This window comes from Drepanopeziza brunnea (assembly GCF_022702325.1).
Source record: "Drepanopeziza brunnea f. sp. 'multigermtubi' strain 214-2 chromosome Unknown ctg6, whole genome shotgun sequence".
In the NCBI taxonomy this organism is placed as follows: Eukaryota; Fungi; Ascomycota; class Leotiomycetes; order Helotiales; family Drepanopezizaceae; genus Drepanopeziza; species Drepanopeziza brunnea.
Genome location: NW_027094069.1, coordinates 2,253,019 through 2,274,450, shown reverse-complemented (window position 1 = coordinate 2,274,450; position 21,432 = coordinate 2,253,019). Strand labels below are relative to the sequence as shown.

At 52.5% G+C, this 21,432-nt stretch overlaps 6 protein-coding genes across 6 annotated transcripts; 2 read left to right on the top strand and 4 right to left on the bottom strand.

Moving 5' to 3' along the window:
* Positions 1-463: 463 nt before the first annotated feature.
* Positions 464-2,597, top strand: L3040_004476 (uncharacterized protein; the record flags this gene model as incomplete). Its single annotated transcript, XM_066155167.1, has 6 exons — positions 464-519; positions 633-839; positions 902-1,104; positions 1,181-1,458; positions 1,569-1,690; positions 1,751-2,597. The coding sequence occupies 6 exons, from the start codon at positions 464-466 to the stop codon at positions 2,595-2,597; spliced, it is 1,713 nt and encodes a 570-aa protein (XP_066011994.1).
* A 376-nt stretch (positions 2,598-2,973) lies between these two features.
* L3040_004475 (uncharacterized protein) lies at positions 2,974-3,867 on the bottom strand (the record flags this gene model as incomplete). The annotated part of the gene is made up of 4 exons (XM_066155165.1): positions 2,974-2,988; positions 3,035-3,164; positions 3,245-3,396; positions 3,835-3,867. The coding sequence occupies 4 exons, from the start codon at positions 3,865-3,867 to the stop codon at positions 2,974-2,976; spliced, it is 330 nt and encodes a 109-aa protein (XP_066011993.1).
* Positions 3,868-4,422: 555 nt separating this feature from the next.
* L3040_004474 (uncharacterized protein) lies at positions 4,423-10,060 on the top strand (the record flags this gene model as incomplete). Its single annotated transcript, XM_066155161.1, has 5 exons — positions 4,423-4,871; positions 4,920-8,146; positions 8,235-9,240; positions 9,295-9,399; positions 9,580-10,060. 5 exons carry the CDS (start codon positions 4,423-4,425, stop codon positions 10,058-10,060), a joined length of 5,268 nt encoding a protein of 1,755 aa, XP_066011992.1.
* Positions 10,061-10,832: 772 nt separating this feature from the next.
* On the bottom strand, positions 10,833-11,896 carry L3040_004473 (uncharacterized protein; the record flags this gene model as incomplete). Its single annotated transcript, XM_007291532.1, has 3 exons — positions 10,833-11,447; positions 11,499-11,623; positions 11,674-11,896. 3 exons carry the CDS (start codon positions 11,894-11,896, stop codon positions 10,833-10,835), a joined length of 963 nt encoding a protein of 320 aa, XP_007291594.1.
* Positions 11,897-13,578: 1,682 nt separating this feature from the next.
* On the bottom strand, positions 13,579-14,781 carry L3040_004472 (uncharacterized protein; the record flags this gene model as incomplete). Its single annotated transcript, XM_066155150.1, has 3 exons — positions 13,579-14,089; positions 14,189-14,470; positions 14,570-14,781. The coding sequence occupies 3 exons, from the start codon at positions 14,779-14,781 to the stop codon at positions 13,579-13,581; spliced, it is 1,005 nt and encodes a 334-aa protein (XP_066011991.1).
* A 1,817-nt stretch (positions 14,782-16,598) lies between these two features.
* Positions 16,599-20,959, bottom strand: L3040_004471 (uncharacterized protein; the record flags this gene model as incomplete). Its single annotated transcript, XM_007291530.2, has 6 exons — positions 16,599-16,638; positions 16,687-18,041; positions 18,091-18,347; positions 18,400-18,904; positions 19,011-20,851; positions 20,941-20,959. The coding sequence occupies 6 exons, from the start codon at positions 20,957-20,959 to the stop codon at positions 16,599-16,601; spliced, it is 4,017 nt and encodes a 1,338-aa protein (XP_007291592.2).
* Between the last annotated feature and the right edge of the window lie 473 nt (positions 20,960-21,432).

Below are 21,432 nucleotides of genomic sequence, written 5' to 3'. Positions count from 1 at the left end.
TACTCCGCTCTAGCTACCAGGTCATCCGCGAGATGCACCCACAACCATAATCATCGTAGCGAGTTATCCGGCAGATCTACACCAATGAAGACACGAAGAGCTTATTGGGTAGATTATAAAGCCATCCAGTAGAAGTTGTCTTAAAGTGTCTCCTTCAGGCTGCCTGGCTACTTCATTCGCCATCGCAGATCAAAGCTCGTCCTGTACGTTTCTATCCTGAGATGTTAGTCACTCAACAGATGCTCTCCAGCCTCTTATCGACTGGACTCTACTATTGGATCCAGATTCAGCCCTCTTCGGGGCTGAAGGAAGCTTTGCATCTATCTCGGCTCCACCGAGAGTTCGGCACTTTAACAATCAGACATCAATCATCCTTTTCAGCCCTACAGTCCAACATCCTGAAGTGCAAGAGGATATCAGCCTTGAGCCCGGCGTCTGAATTGCGGTCATGTCTATGAAAACCATGTCTCTTGGTCGCACCATAGGGCACTTTGGTGATCTAAAAGCGAGTGCCAAAATGTATGTATGCATGTCCAGTTGCAGAACCGTGCTGTGCTGTGCTGTGCTCCGCCCCCCTCCCCTCCCCCCCATCTATTAGTACACTACGCTCTTCTGACACTTAAGAGGCCTAGCAAGCCGGATGTCGTCGAACATGTCTCGCCCGCAGCTTGCCAAGCTTTCACCTCCCAGCCGCCAGCTGCAACGAGCATCGAATGCGACGCTCCACAACCCGACGCAATGCCGAAAGAACGCAAGAGGAAACATCACCAGCGGTCCAAAGCAGGCTGCATAACCTGCAAGAAACGGCACCGGCGATGCGACGAGGCAAGGCCCTTCTGGTAGGCGACGAAACCCGAGTGTATATAGCATATAGTGCGCTTCAGTCTGACAGTGTTCAAAGCCACAACTGCCTCAAGACAGGCGGCAGTTGCGGCTATCCAGACTCCACCACTCCGTCCGTTGACGGTAACGAGATCGGCAAAGACCTCCACCATGACCAGCGGTGGCTCCTGAACTTGCCGGTTCTCCAATATGATTACACTACCCACTGCAGCTGTCTTCCCGACAGGCTATCGGGCGTGTCTAAGATGCTATTCAACCATGGTGATTAATTCATCCCAGCGGGCATCGGATATCATTGCGCTCACTGCTGAAATTGTGACCACTGACTGGTCAATAGGCGCGACGTACAATACCCTCACCCGTCAGGCTGTCACGAAGAAGTATCGTCACGCCGAAATCGAGTTCAGTACGAGCGACATTGCCGTTCTGCATTCGGTGCTGCACTTGACCGCGAATCACTGGGTCGCGACAGGTGGAGATCCGGGGTACATGGCACCGGCGCTGTATCACCACAAACTCGAAGCCATGCGTATTATTCGAGAGAGACTGCGAGATCCGGAGCAGGCCACTACAGATGGTACCGTCGGCGGGATCGCTATACTGATACTTGCAGAGGTAAGTCCCCCCTTGAAAATTAACCGAAGATCGCTTAACTGGGACGAGGTTTATTTATTTATTTTTTTTGAGAGAGGGAGAGTACTGAATGAAGTCTGATACGAAAGCAGGTGCTGTACGGAAATCCCAAGATCGCGGTGCATCACCTCGATGGCCTGGAAATAGTGATGAGGCTTCGAGATGGCATGCATATCAACACGCGAAACGGCTTTCTATCTCGGCTGATCTGTTTGTAAGTAATGATCCTCCGCCCACCGCAATGACACGCACCCAGTCCTGACGTGCCGTCCAGAGCAGACATACACACCTCCTCCCAAGTCAGGCAGCTCCCCCGCTTTTACGGCGGCTCAGTAACAAGAAGCACACATATTACCCCCAAAGCGAAAGCCAAGCCTTCCTCAACGTTGTCGTCGACGAAAATAGTAGTAGCGCCACCACCCGGCTCCGACTCCCCATTCTTCCCGACAGACGTGATGGGATCCCGCTTCCACACCACAGGAGGCTTCCCGGACCGCGACCTTGACTCGCTAGCACAGATGTTCCGCCATCTCCGCACGCACTCCGCCCTGGCTGCTGCATTCGAGAACGGCAGCTCTCCCATCCACGAAGCAGAGATCCTCTCCCGCCTCTGCGCGATCGAGAGATTCATCGACTCCCTCGTCCACGGCGGCGCCGGCGCCGGCTCAGATCACACCACCCTCCTCCTGCCCCAGAACGCGAACCGTCCCCTTCACAACACCAACAAGCCCGACACGGTGCCCATGCGGCCGTGCGGCTTCGTGGGCTCGATCTACATCTACCTGTTCCTGCGCAAGATCCCGCTGGCGAGTCCGGTGTTCGACTATATGGTCAGCCTGGTGCGGGAGGAACTGGAGCGGTTTGGGGAGGAAGAGAAGGTGTTGGAGGGCTCGGTCCCGGCGGAGGTTGTGTTTTGGATGTTGTTTGTAGCGGGGGTGGCGAGCGTCGAGAGGGAGGAGAGGGGCTGGTTTGTGAGGCGGTTGAAGATAGTGAGGGGAGTGCTTGGGCTGAGGGGGTGGGAGGAGGCGAGGAGGTTGTTGGGGACGTTGGCGTGGGCTGATGGGATGGGAGACGAGGGCGGGAGGAGGTTATGGGAGTTGTTGCTTGGGAGGGGGCCATGAGCGCATGTTTAAATTGGGGGAAACAGTTAGGAAAATACATTTCGGGTTTCGGTCTAGACTTGATCCCTATGTGTTTGGTAAGTCTAGAGCAGATGCTGATTACGTGCAACAGGGCCGTTGAAATGACCACACACGTGTATTGTATATATGGCCACGTGATCTCGGCTGGAGCCGAACTGGCCGTTGCGATAGATTGATTTAGTACAAACTTTATCCGGACGTTCCCAAATTCTCATGTATGCTTCATGATCATCCATCCATACGGAGTATGTTCCTTGATGACATCGAATGCCGACAACAAAACATCATCTCATCGAGCGATGCCCACATAGCTATCCCGCGTTGGTACGACTCCGGCCCGCTTATGCTCACTCACTCAAGCTGACAGACACTACTACCGGTTAGCCCGTCAGCTGAGAAAGCCAATCAGCGCTTACGTTATAACAATACCGCCCAATCCTTTTCTCATCTCTCTCCAACTCGAATCTTACGCTTACGCTTATTCGTATCCTTCCTTTCACAGCTTCGGATGAACGAATTCTTTGATTCGTCGGCGTATCCTGACCACTAATATCACGTGTTTTCTGTTATTTCGCGTAACTATCTCAGGGGCCTCGGTAATTTTGGATTTTGGTGTGTGTACGTACGTATGTAGCAACGTCGTTTGTTGTCGGCGATCACCTCCTAATGGGGATCTTCGCGCATTCCATCCCGCCTGTTCGGGTGTGCACGAGTGAGAGAGGACCGTCCACTTGGAATTCTCGCTTTCGCGCTCGTGAGCTTCGGCGGGTGGGATTTGCTGTGTCCCGGTGAGTGAGTGAGTGAGTGAGTGAGTGAGTGCTTATATTCATGTTGTTTTATATATTCGGGCAGGCCGGCAGGCATTGACACGGTGACCCGTCTGAAGTCCGTTGCATCCACAGAAGACAGATACAGACATACTCCGTAGACACAGGACTCGGGTCCTGGCTGCTGTCAGATTACTGCACATGGCCGTGCCATGGATTATCTCCTCTTCTCCAACCCGATACCAGCAGCCAGCCAATTGATATCCTGTTTTTTTGGCCTGCTCTCAGAAATCCAACTGCATGGCGAGGCTAGGGAGCCCAGAACCCAGAACCCAGAACCTAGGGCGCATGTGCATCCATCCATCCATCCGTTTATCTCTCCGAAGCGAAAATAGCCGTCGGGGTTTTTAGATCTGGGAGGGCAGCGCAAAGCTGATTGGCCAATTCACGAGGGTGTATCCAATCGATATTCGGAGCTGCATGGTGGGCATGGTCACGGTCGCGGTGGCATGGGCGGGCATCTCTCCACTTCTCTTTCAGCTCTCGGCCGTCAGCCATCAATCAGCCCTAAATGCCTTGATGGGGGCTGTGTCGTGCAGTTCGTTGCCTTGAATTGCTGCTTTTAATTCGTCGAAGCCACTGTACCTTGTTCATTTTAAGGGGTTTTTTTCCCTTTGACATTGCTACTTGCTATATGCTGTTGGAACTTGGCGTCGTTGGCTGGAGTCATCCCGCATCACACCCTGCGACCCCAAACTCGGTGTCCTCTTGCATACTGCAGTCCTGTCGCCCTCTTAGTAGATGGAAGAGGCTGTGTGGTCATCTCGACAGCTATAGATAGCACTTCTATAATATATGGCCAGAGGCGAAGGATGTGTGGAGTCTCATCTTTGGAAGGAACTTGATTACTTGTACGAGACACCTCAGTCCAGTTCATAAAGCTCCATCGCTAACCGATCATGAACAGAAACAGAGCTTAGCTTTATCATCACAAAATGGCAGATCTCGCCCCCACCACCTCATCACGCCAGGAAATCATGAGCGAGAGCGCAAATAGCGACTCGGAGCAGCATGAGTATCTTAGGTCCAGTCAGACTTTCCCTTCAAACTCAACTTTCGAGCAATGTCAATCTCAAATCGAGCTCAACAATTTTGGGGAAAGTCTCGGTGCCGCAGCAAAAGCCGTCTTCCCTGATGAGATCCAGCCACCATACACCAATGTTTATGCATTGATGATTGTCTGGAGAGATGAAGACGAGAACAGAGCAGCGCCCGTTGAGGTAGCGAAATTGTCTGCGGTATTCAAGGATATTTTTAAATTCGACGTGGAGCATTTCAGGATCCCAAGGGAGAATCCCCAGCAAGCTGTTGACGAGAAGATCAGGGGCTTTTTGGACCTTGGAGGGAATCGCGCCGAGGACTTGAAGATTATTTACTATGCTGGAGACACGAAAGCAAAGAGAGAAGAGAGAGTGATGTCGACCAGGTGCGCTGAACTTCTTACCGATGAGAGGATGTGTGCTTACATATATAGCGGTCGCAAGAAATCCAATCCTACAGGCGACTGGATTGATGTGCAGACAGCACCTGAGCAGGCTCACAGCGATGTCTTGATCCTCTTGGACAGTCCTTACACGGGGCCTTCGAGCATCAGCCACTGCAGTGGAGTCACCGAAGTCATCGCATCTCGCTCTCTAAACGAGGGAGCAAAGATCGACAAACCATTCGCCTTCACCGAAGACCTCGCAATTGAACTGCGAGATCTGAGTAAGCTGCCATCTTTCTCGGTCGGCAATCTCTATCACAACCTCTTCTGCCGCTCCCAAATTCGCCAGTCAGAACATCCCGACAAACCACCAGCCCCAGTCTACGCTCCTCTCAATCAAGAAAATGACAGATATCCGCGCAGCATTCGTCTTGCGATACACAAAGACGACGCTCATGCTAAAGGCTCATTCGAAGTCCACCATCCCAATCCAGAAGGAGTCACCAACCTCTCTCTTTCCCCCTCCTTCCTGCACTCATCCGCTCTAATTCCCGGCTCACAAGCGCCACGAATGGCATTTGCCCTTCACATCTCGTCAAGATTCAAAGTTTCTGACCTCCCTTCCTCTCCTTTTCAGCAGTGGCTCGGAAACTTACCCGCCTCATTAGCGGATGTAAAGATTGAAACTGGCTTCCACAGTTTCCCATCCCTACTTGTCGTCTCGGCACCCTTATTCATGGGTATTTACATGCCTCGAGATCCGGCGGTGATGCATCTGGGCCCATTTACCGGGTTCAACGAGATTTTGAGTGGACCGGGGGCATTTCCGCCGACGCCGACGCCGGATATAGGGATATTTGAGAGACCTAACCCTAGTCCGAAGATAAATGGGATTGATGTCCCTCTTCAGCAGAGCAATGGTGTCAATGGTACCCATATATCTTCGGGGGTCCGGTTTGAGGAGCTTCCTGGAGCTACCAACGGCAAAGAAAACAAACCGCCGTTTGAAAGAGGAGATTCTCAATTCAGCCTCGATACCAGTTTTGACACAATTTTCGATACACCGATATTGTCCAGCGGGCTTCGTCACGCTCCTACACTCCATGGTGAGATACCAGAGAAGTCTCATCCGATCCAATCACCAGGACCGCATGCTAGCGAGCCAAACGGGCCGCAGTCGAAAGCCCATGCCAAGATCAGAACATATACCGATGATCCGTATACCAAACAGTTCCCACGCATTTCTCGTTCTGTTGAACTGTTGCGGAACAGCTATGATTGCATTGTCATCGGTTCCGGTTATGGTGGTGGCGTCGCGGCCAGCAGAATGGCTCGAGCAGGCCAATCAGTCTGTCTCCTTGAACGAGGAAAGGAGCGCTGGCCAGGCGAGTATCCGAGCGGATTCCTAGACGCTTTGAAAAATCTTCATGTCTCTGGGGAGTTTGCACCAGGCTTCTTGGAAGGCGCCATGGTGGAAGGTGGAGATCCAACAGGTCTCTACCACCTCATTTGCGGCAAGGGCCAGAACGCATTTGTTGGCAACGGACTCGGAGGCACGAGCTTGCTGAACGCGAATGTATTTCTTGAAGCAGATTCCAAGACGATGAAGATGTCGTGCTGGCCGAAAGAATTGCGGAAGCCGGATTCGCTGAAAGAGTACTATGATCGTGCAGCCGACGTTCTTGAGCCAGAGACATATCCTGACGACTGGCCCGAACTGCCCAAACTCACGATGCTTGAACGTCAAGCCAAGGCTCTAGGCTGGGGCGAGAAATTCCGCCGTGTGCCGCAGACCACACGCTTCAAGGGAGGTCCCAATAGCACAGGCGTAGAAATGTATCCCTCGGCCCTGACGGGAATGGATTCTACCGGCGTTAACGACGGCAGCAAGTCTAGCACTTTGGTCAACTATCTATCTGACGCATGGAACTGGGGCGCAGAGATGTTCTGCGAATGCGAAGTCCGCTATATCAAGAAACACCCTGATCCAGAACAAGAAGGCTATCTCGTGTTCTTTGCGTGGCACGGAAGCAGTCGTGGAGCGTTCCAGGAACGACTGTATGAGGATTTGATGTGGGTACATGCAAAAAAATGCGTGTTTCTTGGTGCGGGAAGCATTGGGACCACGGAGATACTGCTGAGGAGCAAGAAACTTGGGCTGGGAATGAGTGATAAAGTTGGCACAGGCATGAGTGGAAACGGCGACATTCTCGCCTTCGGATACAACACCGACAGCGAAGTCAACGCAATCGGACGCCAGTATCCGTCGCCGTACAAGCCTGTTGGTCCAACGATCAGCGGGATCATTGACTGTAGAGACGATCACGACAATCCCCTTGATGGGTTCGTGATACAAGAAGGCGCTATCCCGAAAGCTCTTGCTCCGCTGTTTCAGACTATGCTCGAGCTTATGCCAGGCAACCAGCTTCCCACTGGGCAAACTCTCCTTGAGAAGGTCAAGCACTCTATTGCTCAGCAAGGAAGTCGTTTCCTGGGACCATACTACGCGAAAGGCAGTATAGAACGCACACAAGTCTACCTCGTCATGAGCCACGACTCGAACCAGGCAATTCTCACCCTCAAAAATGACAAGCCAGTCCTCGAATTCCTCGGGGTGGGACGCAGCGAGCATGTCGAGTACCTCAACGACGTCCTCCGGCAAGCAACCCAAGCAGTCGGTGGCACCTACGTCAACTCTCCCTTTTACGCAGCGCTCGGCCAGCAGGAAATCACCGTTCATCCCATCGGTGGAGCGTGCATGTCCAAATCCGATTCCGGCGAACACGGCGTCACGAATCACTGGGGTGAGGTGTTTGCGGGTGATGGGAAGGAGACGCATCACGGACTCATCGTCACAGATGGCGCTGTTATCCCCACGGCGTTGGGCGTAAATCCCTTCGCAACCATCACCGCGCTGGCCGAACGCTCCGTCGAGCACGCGGCCAAATTCCGCATCAAGAGGAGGATAGATTTCGAGACGAAGAATAATATGCTCGACCTCTTTGCAGAACCGCATCAGTACGCATCTGCCAAGAAGGTGTTGCAAAGGAGCGATACTACTGGTATCCGTGAAGCTACGAGCCTAGTGACCAGGACGAGAGAGGCAAAAAGTAATGGCTTTGGATTCTCGGAAGTCATGTCCGGATATATTCACGTGGGAGAGGGGATCGAAGGCTGTAAGATTGAAGATTACCAGACTGCTGCGAAGACGGCCAAGGGGCTTTGTGAAGAGGCCCGATTCTTTTTAAGTGTGAAGGCTTGGGATACGGAGACCAGTAAGCTACCAAACCCGCCCCCTCTCTCTCAACCTTCCCTTTGCTTCACTTCTTAATCGTAACCGCTTTCCTTGCTGACAGGAAACAGTCGTCAACAAAGCTGACCATTCGGCCATGCTAACTGGGACCTTTACATGCGCCGGCCTCCCTGGTTCCCCTTTCATGGTACAACGCGGCGCGTTCCACCTCTTCTCCGTTGACTCCGAAGCGCCTGGTACCAGAAATCTCACATACGACTTTGACATGACGTCCACCGACGGTGGCGCTTTTCATTTCCACGGCCAGAAGATCGTCGACAGTAGCGTTGCACTCGGCCCCTGGCGCTTCTGGAAGGCGACCAGTACGCTCTACGTGACCATTAGCGAGGCTAACGGGGGAAAGAGGGTGTTGGGAAGAGGCATGATGCACATCAAGCCCATGGACTTCTTGTCCGAGCTTTTCACGCTGAAACCCTCGGGCAAATCTTTCCTCTCCAAACTTCACTCCTCCGTGTCCTTCATGGGTTTCTTCGCCAAGCAGTCTATGGGGCTCTTCCTGGCGCCCTTCACCTGGCAACAATATCCGTCAGTCACATACTCGGGCTTCATCAACGAGACGTCTCCAGACCGTACAATCAAGATTGTAGCAAGTGACGGCGTACAAACATTCCTGCATATCTGGGAACCGCGGAACCCGGAGCTGAAGACCGAGAATCTCTTTATGATCCCCGGTGCCTCAGTCGACCATCAGATCTTCTCGCTCCCAACCATTGACGTCAACGCCGTTAACTACTTCACCCGCGCCGGCTACCGTGTACACGTCACGGTGCACCGTATATGCCAGCTCATGATAGCTGAAAACGATTGGACGACCTACGATTCCCGCCTAGATATCAGAGCCTGCTACGAATGGATGCGGAAGGAGCACGGCCATGCCCCGATATATACAATCAGCCACTGCATGGGCGCCGTTGCGTTCTCGAGTGGCCTGTTGGACGGCACCATCCCGGCGAAGTGGGTTCGGGGGATCACTAGCAGCCAAGTGCTGATGAACCCGATCTGGTCGACGCTGAATATGGCGAAGGTGATGGCTGGGCCGGTGCCGTTTGACAAGCTGTATGGCTGGCTCGGCGGCAAGTGGTTCAGCTGCTCTTCGACCCGAGGCGATAGCTACTTCCAGCAGTTGGTCAACCAGATCTTGCGCTTCTACCCGGACGCGAGGGAAGAGATCTGCAACAACGTGTCTTGTCACCGATGCTCGCTTATCTTCGGCCGGTACGTCCATCCCCTTTTCTTTTCTTACCTCCCACCCCCCCTGGTTCTTCCCTAAGCTCTTCTCCCTTACTTCCCCATCTCCCAAGAAACAAGTCAAACAGTAAAGCACAAGATTTATATATAATATACACCTCACACTCAACCCCCCAACCTCACTAACGCCCCACCCCTCCCCTGCAGGCTCTGGAACCACCGCAACCTCAACGACGCCACGCACCGCCAACTCAACCGCTTCTTCGGCGGTGTGAACATGACCTGCCTACACCTCCTCATGCAGATGGGCCGCCGCGGCCTCGTCACGACCAACTCCCCTCTCTTCGGCGACCTGACGACGCCCGCGCACCTGCGGCGCCTCGCCCGCCTGCCCGTCATGCTCTTCTCGGGCGCCGACAACCAGGTGCTGACCCCTGAGGCGACGGAGCGCTCGTACGGCCTCCTGCGCGACGCCTTCGGCCCCGCCAACTACTCCCGCCACCTCATCCAGGGCTATGGCCACCTCGACTGCTGGATGGGCCGCGAGGCCTACGTCGACGTCTTCCCGCGCGTGCGCGCCGAGGTCGACCGCGTGTGTCGCGGCGAGACCTATCGCTATGCCGAGCCTGATTGGGAAGCCGAGAGGGCGAGGGGGGTGAGCTGGCGGGATCTGCCGGTTTCGAGTTGAGGAGCAGGAGGAGGAGCAGGAGGAGGAGGAGGAGCAAGAGTCTGTATTTATGCTTGATATCTTTGAAAGGGCTGGCTTGCAGGCGTACTAAATTATATATACATATATATATATATATATAAACATCAGTATCAGAACTTATTCATCAATTTTTTACTTCCTCCTCCCTTCTTCAGCTTGTCTTTATTTAGTTCCAGCTGAGCAAGCTTCTTTGGTATTGATTATGTATGTATATTGTATATATTATATATATTATATTCCCCTTTTTGAATCTAAACGGAAACTTGCGTTTGTAAAGTAGAATCAAACAGGCAGCTAGCTGGCGACGCGATATAAGCCGTCAGTAGTAGGGGGGGAGGGGGGTTTCCAAGTTTTGAGTTGATGATAGCTTCTCCTAGTTTCTTGTAATTTCTAAATTTTTGTTAATTTTTTCGGTAATTAATATATATATATATATGTATGTATATATATTCAATGTTGATGAAGTTGTTCGATTTCGCTCACATTATTTCATTACCTTTTTTTTCCCTCTTTTTTTTAAAAAAAAAAAAAGAAAAAAAAGAAAAAAAAGAGGAGGGAATGATGGACTGAATTGGATTGGAATGGAAGGAATATCAATCTAAGAGTGATAAACAACGAAAGACGAAGCCAGCGAAAGGAAAACATCGCTCAAGCCAGCTTGCAGAACAGCTAGCTAGCTAGCCGCCTGATAAGTATAACTAACGTGAGAGTACATGCGCGTATAGTACTACAGTCCCCGAAAATGCCCATCTCAGCACTTGGTAATATAGAGCCCGATAGGCGAAGGGTTCCAATCCTGAAAGTACCGCAGATGAGTATCCCCGACGGCCTCCATCCTATAACTAACCGTCGTCCCAGCCGGGCACGGAAAGTCGGCGATGTGGTAGGAGTTACCCGGCGCGAGGACCGTCGTGCCGTAGCCCGTCTGCACGCCGGGCGCCGTGGCGTAGGACGTGGACGTCGTGGCGATGCCGGTTAGCTGGGCGAAGGAGACGGCGCCGTTGCCGCTCAAGGTGAAGGAAGAGGTCGTGAGCTGGTCCTGGCGCGGAAAGAGGAAGATGAGAGAGCACGTCTTGCCGGCGTCGGCGGCGGGGATGTCGAAGTTGTAGATGCTGGAGATGCCGCCGCTGGGGGAGACCTCGCCGAAGTAACTGGTGCCGGACGCCTGGCTAGGGTTACTGGCGTCGATGGGGAGGAGTAGGTGCGGGAACTCCCATGTGCCCCAGGGGCTGTCGATGTTGGTTGGGCATCCGGGTGGTGGTGGGGTTGGTGGTGGTGTAGAAGGAGGAGAATAGCAGGCGTCGGCTTTGAGTGTGATCTTGCCACAGTTCGTGCCGCCTGGATTGATGTAGATGTTGACTCCGCCCTGACTTAGGTCAATAATCATTCCATCCAAGGTGAGAGGGAAATGACTGACATTTTGTCCTGTTTGACACTCCCAGAAAGTTGTTCCCCCGTTGTAAGCGAGGGTTCCGTCACTCCCAATACTGAATCCTGATGCTGGAGGTACGCCGTCATCGCATTGGTATTGCGTTACTTGGGCTGGTAATGGTCAGTAGGTTATCTGGAAGTGTTAAAGGATGAGTGCTCACGAGTAATGATGCAGCCACGTCCATTGGTGTCCTTAATTGCGCCATCTGCGATACAGAATTCAGCTGAAGAGAGACCTCCATTGACACGGTTTTGGCCGTCATCGAGTTGGCCAACGGTGCCAGTGATAGCACCAGACGCGCTCAAGTGGAAGCAACAGGGTGCCCATCGAGTCACGATGGCATTCGTGCCAGCGACCAAGGCGAGGGAGATGAAGGATTTCATGGTGAACGAACTTGCGTTGAACCTGATGATAGGGACTCGAGCGCTGCCCTTTTCGTAAACAAGAAGTGAGGTCGATTGCTGTATGCTATAGCGAGGATAAGACAACATGCATCCTCTTTATAGATCTCGTTGGAGCAGCACACCAGATCCGATATCCGGTCAGGAAAAGACTAGAAGGCGGAGAACTTGAGAATCGTGAATGGTACAAGAGACGGTTTGCCGCCTGGAAAGCTGTCAAGAATCACACGATAGTGGTCGGTGCAGTACAGCAACTCAAGGGAAGGTATCGTACAACGAAACACATCGAACAGCAGGTACGGCTTCGTGCATTAACGAGGAAGCCACGAATCTCCCCAAGCCAGAAATGCGGTTGAAGCGTAGCAGCCGAGGATCTGATCCTCGTATTTGCAGGCTACACGAGGATGTCTGACGGAGTTTCCTCCATCACATCGATGTCACGAAGAGTCCTCCAGAAACTCCAAGGTCCTGCAATCGGGAATTTACCCACGTGACCGATAGAGCTCGCAACCTGTTGCGTAAATAGTGGAACGTCGTAACTGACAGCATGATCATAATGAGGCGAACCCTCTCGTTCATAGATCTTCTTTTGGGAGCAAAAGCTGCACACGGCCAGTGGCCTCGTAACGTGGGAATCTATTTCTGGCAACGAGAGAGGAACAGCATACATACACACCTGATCAACATCAGCTTCCGCTCTCTTGAATACGAGGGAAAGATTGAAAAGTGTCATGCCACCAGAGACATAAGGAAGATCTCGTAACGTTGCTAAGAAGGAGAGACAAAGGATTCCTCCGAGAATCTAAAGTCTGGTGATGCCTTTCATGGTGGCGATCAATTACGCCCACGATGTAATATCTGCAACAGTACCTAGACAATCAGACGGATCAAATTTCAAATGAGGCGAGATCAACGGTGGGAAAACCAGCAGCGGTTGGCCGTCGCGAGAAGAAGGAAGGACAAGGGAAGAAAAGGTGGTCTTCAAGTTTCGATTGCAAAAAAAATCATATTCATCTTCGCTTTGTTTCTTTTCACACGCAGTTTTCCATTAACCAATTGATCACAAACTCTCGCTGAAATAGTTCACGTGCCATCAGATGGATAATAAGTAAAGAGTGACTCGTTTATTAAAGTAAACACAAGATTGCATCTAATACATCCCACCCAAAAAAAAAGTAAACATTACACAATAAAATTGATGGTCAACGAGCCCTAAAGCTTATGATTTAGTTCTATATAATCCCCCTCCGCACAAAACAATGAAAAGACAGAAACTCAGAGAAAAAGATAGATAAAAATAAATATAAGAGATAGAAATAAGAAAAAATAAGAACAGAAAGATAAAAAAAATGTTCGATCATCGATTCTTCCGTACGTCGCCGCCAGAATCCCCATCGCATTCGCACATTCGCGCATTTTAATCATGCTTGCTCCCCTTCTCCGTCTCTTCACACGAGATAGTTTGTAGTAGTATACGCCGATAGATATAAGGGAAAAAAAAAAGATCATAATTACATCCCACGCAAGCACCATCTGCGCTGCCCCTTTTTTCCTCCGACCTTTCTCTTCGTTTTCGTTGCTTTTCCTGCGTCCACATCTTATCCGTTTGCCACACCTACACCATCATCCAGACACACACGCATACACGGAGATAACAGGCACATCTACGTGATGGTCATGACCATGGGTCCTGCGACCGTGATGGCATCAGTCAGGATGTTATCCGGGGGCGTGGAGCTCGCCAGGTGGAGGTAGGTCACGCCGGCCAGGTTCTGGGGCACGGTGCAGGCGCCGTTGGTGAAGGGGGTGAAGGCGGAGCCGCCGGGCAGGCCACCGTTGACGAAGGCGCAGGAGGTGCCGCCCGTGGCGGTGGTGGTGACGGCGACCTGGGAGCCGGCGGCGATCGGGGAGGCGGGCATGGCGGCGCCGGCCGTCATGGTCAGGGCCGGGAAGGGCGTGATGGCCAGGTTGGAGCCGGCCGGGCAGGCGGAGATGAAGCCCGCGGCGAGGGTGAAGACGGCGCGGATGCCGAGCGGGGTGTCGAAGGCGGAGGGGATGGCGGCCGTGCGGGAGGCGGTGCGGACGAAGGTCTGATGGCGGGCTTCGACCGTGACGATCTCGCCGGCGACGGTGAGGATGCCGGGGGCTTTGACGAGGGGCGCTGCTGCAAGGTAGCTGGTTATGTGTTAGTTAAATTCTGTACAGACGCATTCAAGTATCTGATATAAGATTTCAAATATCGAACAGCGAGAATAGAACAAGGAGTAAACTTACGCAGAAACACCGACGTTCTCCAGCACCGCAGCGGTGGCAACCATAGTCTTAGCATCGGTAAGCGCAGGGGCAAAGTTATAGGTGCACGGCGCGACCGGAGCTGTGCCAGCGCCAGAAATAGCAGCGTTGAGGGTCGTGACATGAGTAGCCTCTGTGCCTCCAATCGACTTCAAGTTGGTGATCTCAGCCGGCGCCAGGCCCAGCGCTGCAAAGTCGGTGTCCTGGAACTTGGCGAAGCCCTGCTGGTAGAACGCAGTCTCGAGGTTCTCGAGCGTGAGAGCGCTGCGTGGTCTGTTAGCTTCTGCTTGAAGGATTGTGAGGTTGGGAGAGTAGAGAGGAGGGTAGAGAAGAGAGCAGGGGAGAAGAGGAGAGGGACCGTACAATTCGAGAATATCAACGTCGGTCAAGCCGTCCGGCAGGCCCGTGGCGGGGTTTTGTCTCCGCTCGAGCATCAGCTTGCGTGCCTGCTGTCCGTACTCATAGGCCCTCTTCTCGTAGGCAGTATATGTGTACTTTGGCGCCGCAGGCAGCGCCATGGTGCTTGCGACACATCCCACCGCTACCGCACACAGGATTGACTTCATGCTCGGCATTATTACTATATCGTTCGATTCGAGAAGAAGAGAGAGAGTGAGAGAGGGATTGTTCGTAGTTTGATTGTGAAAGTAGCAGAGTAGTTGTGAACCGTTTAACAAGACCAGCCTGATCCAATTACAACTAGGTGCACGCCGATGGTGGAATTAAAAGACGAAAGGGTTGAGTTGTGTGAAGAACGTGTATATTAGGAGAGACCAATACAGAGTGGAAGCAGTTATCCCGAAAAGAATAAAATATGTATTGGAAAAAGCAAACCAGCGCTTGAATGGATAAGAAGGGAGGGAGGGAGGGAAGGGGGGTATCTAGGAAGAGGAAGAAGGCAATGAGAAGAAGGGAGAAGGGAAAATCCGGAAATCGAGCGGGAGAAGTAGCAAGTTAAGAGGGGCGAGACGTCGAGAGAGACCAGAGCGGCCCCTGCAGCAGTTTCCACGGGAAGCAGGTCGACCGGCGGAAGAGCAGTGGGAGATCTCATCCACACCTGTGACAAGCTTAAAAGAAAGGAAAGATGCTCATCCGAGCGTGACAGCGGGATCCGGGAAAGAAAAAATAAAGGAGAAAACCCCGAAGCATCTATGCAGCCAATAGCGGCTCTTGCGAGCATAAGCTGTGCACTGCACATGGTGCACTCCGCGTTGCAGGGTCGCGAACGAGCCTCCTGTGTCAGGCCGGTTTGAAGAGGGCCCTGGACAAGTCGCACCACCACCGCAGCAGAGAGGGATTTTCGTCATGGAAAAAAGCGATCGAGCGAGCGAAGGAGGAGAGCGCAGAAAGAGAGGGAAAGAGAAAGGAAGAAGACAGATCTTTCTTATCAAGCTCGCCTGCGAGCCTTTATTTACTTACTCGGCGGGGAAGCGAGCAAGATCATCTTCACATCGTCCACGCGTCTGATCGGTAGATTGACAAATAGATAGAGATGAGGATTCGATAATCCAAGCCAATGAGTTTTGTGCGGTATCATCCAAAATGCCGACCCTCGATCTGGCAGCTGTTGCAAGGAAACTTTTCCTTTATCCATCCATCCCTCGATTCTGTTCTCGTGGTAGTAGTAGATGGCGTCTTTGCCGTATCGTCCAAATTCAAACACTGTGCATCTTTCCCGTGTCCCGAATCAAGCCAGCGAACTGTATCGCAGGAAATGACCATTCCCAGCGTCTTGGTTCTTCGCCTTCTCTTCGTCTCGTTCTCTTTTGCCCCAAGACTGCCTGGAAAATTAGTCGACTGGCTGCCTACCTCCTGGCCGAGGAACTCTGGAGTGAGGCTTGATGGCAGTCTTTCCCTTATATACCTACATTAAAAACATCATTCGTACAAACACTCATGCCTTTCGCCTGGGCGTCTAGAGATTTTCTGCATTGATTGATTGATCTGCGCGAAGAATTACAGGTGCACAAACGCTAAAGCAAAGGAAATTATCTGCTCCCGCCCCCTTCCTCTCCGACCCAGATTCATATATCACAGGCCAAGCTTGCACTCGCCACGATCCGCTTTCGTTATTATTCTCCACTTCTCCACTTCATCCATCAATCCCTCGATCCCTCATTCATCTCATCTCATCCCATCCCATCCCATCTTGACCCCGTTGCCAAACCCCATCCAACAACCATTCATGAGTGCCCTTAACTACAATTTTACAAAGGAAAAGTTCATCTCCGCTCGTAGCCCAGAAACATGGCTTGGATAGCACAGGAGTTGTCCCAAACAACTGTGCATGTCGGTATCGGTAAATTACTCATCTGAGGAGTGACGCACCACGTGCATCCTTGGAGGAATCACGACCGTATGCAAGTGGGTAAGTGAACGATTGGATCAATGCTCATAGAGCATAGGGGTTGAGAGAACGGATGGTTAGGCAACTACGAATGGTTAGATTGGGCAAGAAGCTGAAGAGGGATGTAACGTACGGAGGACTCTTGGTGAGGTCTGTTTTCAAGATGACAGGAACTCTTGTCATTTCCTTTACGTCCTGAATGTACTCGCCGTTCTCCTCGCGAAGAGTGAAGAACTTCAAGTATTTTTCCTTGGCACTGAGTTTGGCCTCAGCAGGCTCGACAGGAGGGACTTTAGAGTCGGATCTAGTACGGTGAAGTTTACCCGAGGCTTGAAGGGAGTTCTTGGTTGGAGAGGGTGGGACGCTCTGGGTTGGGCGGTCATTGAGAGATACGCCAGCGAGACTGTCAGCAACGTCAGAGACATCGTCTTCGTCATCAAACAGCGCGTCAACATCGTCGGTAGAGATCGTGCCAGTCTCCATTTGCTTGCGTTGGGCTTCCTCGTGCTCTTTCTTGGCACGCTCAGCGACGGCGGCTTTCTTTGCGGCAGCGGCAGCATTGGTCATGCGCTGAGATGCGCCTGCTCTAGGACGCTCATCCTCTGGGATGTATATTGAGGATGGGACGCCCTTCTCCCAGTACAACTCCAAGATACGATCGTTCTTGCGGAACTCTGCCTTCTTCAGTGGCAGCTGATCACAATGAACTCGCTTCTCGAAACCATACTCGGGGATGAGGACGTCGAAAGCAGAATCATAGACAGCAAGGACGATGCCTTCGCTGATAAGTTCGCCACCGGCAGCTTCACGCTTTCTGTCCATGATGCGGCAAGATTCGATGTGGACACTTTGCTCTTGGGCATTTTTGGAAGAATCCTTCTTGGTGTTGCAAGACTCAGTGGTCTTAACAAGGGTCTCAATGTCCTCGTTGAACTCAATCTTCCCTTCAGACAGAACCGCTTCGAGCTGGCGGTGAACGACCAGATCCGCATAGCGCCGAGAGGGGTTGGTGAAGTGTGTATAGAGAGGGAAGTTCAAGGCATAGTGAGGGTAGAGATGGGCAGGTGTCTTTCCAGCAATGAAGTACTTGGCTCTGTGCATAGCTTTGACGAGGAGGGTCTCCATTCCGAGTCGGATTTGAGTGTCATCGACCTTGAACAAACTAGTCTGGAGAGTTCCACTGGTGGTTGCGTCTATCTCGTAGCCTATCTTATTCATGCGGGAGATGAATGTTTGGAGGCGCCGAGGGTTGGGTGGACCTTGTCTACGGAGGAGTGCCTTCTCGGGCAAACCCTTGAAGATTCTCTGTGCAACGTAAGCGTTGGCCTTGTGCATCAACTCTTCAATAAGCTCGTGTGATGGAGTTGAGTCGAATATGTTTTGCTCGACTGGGACATTCTCATCGTCCAATTGGTAGATCAGTCTCAATGGGGTGATGGTCTCGCCTTCGGTTCCGAGACGACGTTCGCGCCACTTTTGGGATACGGCCTACCGGAGCGTTAGTAATAAGAAGTGACAGGAACAGGTAGGCACATACGTTAAGAATCTGAATCTCCCTGACGTCAGCTCCATCGAGCTTTGTGTCGAGATGGCCAGACAAAACAGCATCGACCTCCTTGTAGGTCAATTTACCAGCACTCTTGATGATACTCTTCCCGATCCATGTATCTTCGTCAGAGACCATTCCAGTGTGAGCATTAACTTTGAAGACCACCGATACAGTCAGTCTGTCTTGGCCCGGGACTAAAGAGCAGATCTCGGAAGCAATCTTCGGTGGGAGCATGGCGCATGATCCTGAAGTCTCGAGTGAGCAATATGACCAACATGTTTGAGCAGAAAGACTTACTGTTCATGAGGTACACCGCGGAGCCTCTCTTACGAGCTTCTCTATCAACAAGCGAGTTCGCCTTGATGAAATGAGCGACATCAGCGATGTGAATACCAATCTCAATCTTCCCATCTTCCTCCTCGGTCTTGACGTGGATGGCATCATCAAGCTCATCGGCACCATTAGGGTCAATCGTAAAGGTCTTCTCATTACGGAAGTCACGACGAGCGGCAATTTCAGCCTCGTCTTCCTTCTCAATAGACCATTCGTCAAGACCAACACTGCGTGTAACGGCATCGGAAAATTCATCGGAGGCGAAGTTGTTGTCTCGAAGAAGAGCATCCGTCTCAACCTTCAACTCACCCATCTTTCCGAGTTGCTCGACCAGAGTACCGAAAGGATGCAGAGAGGTGATTGGCCATCTCTTAATGCAAGCAACAAAAATGCGGTCGGCATAGTCTTGATGCTTCTCAACAAAGTCACGTGGAGCTTGCTCGGTGGGAATAGCAATCAGTGGGACGCGCTATTTTCAATCGGATCAGCGGATGCTAAGGGGTAGGGGAGGGATGCAGGATCCCGCAGTGCGCTTCATGCAGAGAGATCATGACTGTGGGGCGGGATAATCTTACCTTGTCAGTTGGCTTGAACCAGACGATCTTTGGCTTGTCTTGCTGTCTCTGCTCCTGGTGACGACCAGAGTTACCATCACGAGCTTGACGCTCAGCCTCTTGCTTCTCCTTGGTCGCCTGACTGCTAGGTCGAAGGAGACCCAGCGTACCCGAGAACATCTGGCCAGCAACACGCTCAACCACAGCAACAATGTGTCCGGCATAAAGCGGCTTTTGCTCATCGTTGACTTCCTCCTCCTCGACGAGAAGGAGACTCTGTCCCTCGACTTCCACATCATCGTTCTTCTTCTGAGTTGGCCGCTGCCTCAAACTTCCACGTCTGCGAAGCCCGCCACCCTCGCCAGTGCTGGGTTGCTCATCGCCGGTTGTTGAGTTATCACGGTGGGATCGATCGTTGTTGTTGGAGCCACCTCGGCTATCCGTGACATCCTTGCGCTTCTTCTTCTCTTCCTTCTCGCGCTTCTGGCCCCACACTTCGTCCACATCCAACAGTTCAACGGCAACGAGATCTCCTTCCAGGGCTCGATTACGATCCTTGCTTCCACAAATGAAAATGTCGGCATCGAGAAGACCATCCTGGGTGGTGACATAGGCGTCACTCCGATTCTTCTTATTCACACGGAGGATACCGGAAACAAGCTGGCCGTCACCGAGAAGAGCAGGAAGTGTAGCTTGTGGGAGGTACGGGGTGAAGAGCGTCTTGCGCTGTTGTTGTTGATGCTGCCCAGACATGTGGGGGGCGTGTTGGCTGCCTTGGAGACCAACCTGTCCATTCATCTGAGCGGCTTGCAGAGCCTGGAGTTGGCTGATCTGGAGAGGGTTCAATTGCTGACCAGCGTACATCTGGGGAACCATCAGCTGTCCCGGCTGCATTGGCACAATCTGAGGTTGGCCACCATACTGGAAACTGGGAATGGAGTTGATCGACTGATTGCTGGATCCACGGTTGCGGTGACCAGGTTGGAAACCACCCTGACCCTGGAAGTTGCCCATGGCACCCTGATCCTGTGTAGGAGCTCCGCCTTGGGGCTGGTTTCTCCAGTTTCCCTCAAAGTTTCGGGAACCTTGTCGGGTGTGTGAACTATTGCCGCTTCCTCTTCGCTGGATGTCGTTGCTCTGGCCCGAAGCTCCTGCATCTACGGTAGCCTGCATTGGAGGAAATTGGAACGAGCCTCCACCCCGGGTAGATCCACCACCTCGTCCGTTGACGGCCATGCTCTGACTTCGTCCATGTCCACCGCCTCGGCCACGCGTGCTCTGGCCTGTGTTTCCAGCTTGTGGGAGCTTCTCTTCGGCAGGTGGTGAGTTCGCGCCGTCGTTTGCATCGCCACCGGCAGCTCCTGGGATGGGGAATTGGAAGCCGGAAGTTGTGCGTTTTTGCTGGGCAAGCTCGGCAGCCTTCTTAGCTTCGGGGAGAGCCAAAGAATGACGACGCTGGTGTCCGCCACCGGGTGGTCCGCCTCCGCGGCCTCCTCTGCCAGCATTCTCGCCTCTTTGTTGTCCTCCAAAGTTGTCAAATGCAGATGCGGATGCTCCAGAGGAGGGGGCGGGTGGAGGACCCATGCCCATGTTGGGGAGAGCTGATTGATTACGGCGATGCGAGAGCGGTTGCGTAGGGGCACCCATAGAAACGTTCATCTGCTGTTGTTGCATCTGGTTCGGAAACTGGAAGTTGTTCTGAGGAATGCCTTGCATCTGCTGCTGGAGAGGGTTGTATCCGGGGGCGAGATGCTGGGTTGGAGGAATCATGCCCATGTTGACATACTGTTGGTGTGTAGCTTGAATTTGCTGTTGTTGTTGTTGCAGAAGCTCGATTTGTTGCTGGATGGCCAGCTGCTCCACTGTGGATGGAAGATATGCATTAGCACATTGATCTGGTTCAAAGGAGCCGAGAGAAGACATCAATCAGGCAGGGCATGCTCGAACTTACTGCCTGGGCTGGAGAACATGCTCATCAATGGGGTCAGCTCCGAGGGGCTTCGGCGATGGGCAATGTGCAGTCTACGACCATTTGGACCCGATACACCACTCTGCGACTGTGGCTGAAGATGCTGCTGTGCCTGCTGCGGCTGCAGCTGCGGCTGCTGTTGTTGGTTCTGTTGCTGCTCCATGATGGAGGTGTGCACGTCCAGTGCGAGGAGTGGGTGTGAGAGGAGGCAGTCCGAATGATTGTGATGATCGGGACTCAAATGGGAGGGTAAAAGAGGGGAAGAAGATCAAGGAAAGCTTCTCGAGGTTCCGAGATTGTTTGGAGTAGATGGAAGAGAGAGGCAACAGTTGAGGGAGAGTGTTGAGAGGAGACGTGCAGTTTTGGAGAAGGAGATGGCGGAGGTCAGGAGCCAGAGAGACAGGTCGAGGCGTTACACACCAGCGTGGCCACAAATGGTTTAGCGTTGACTTTCGGGATGGGGTTAGTGCTATC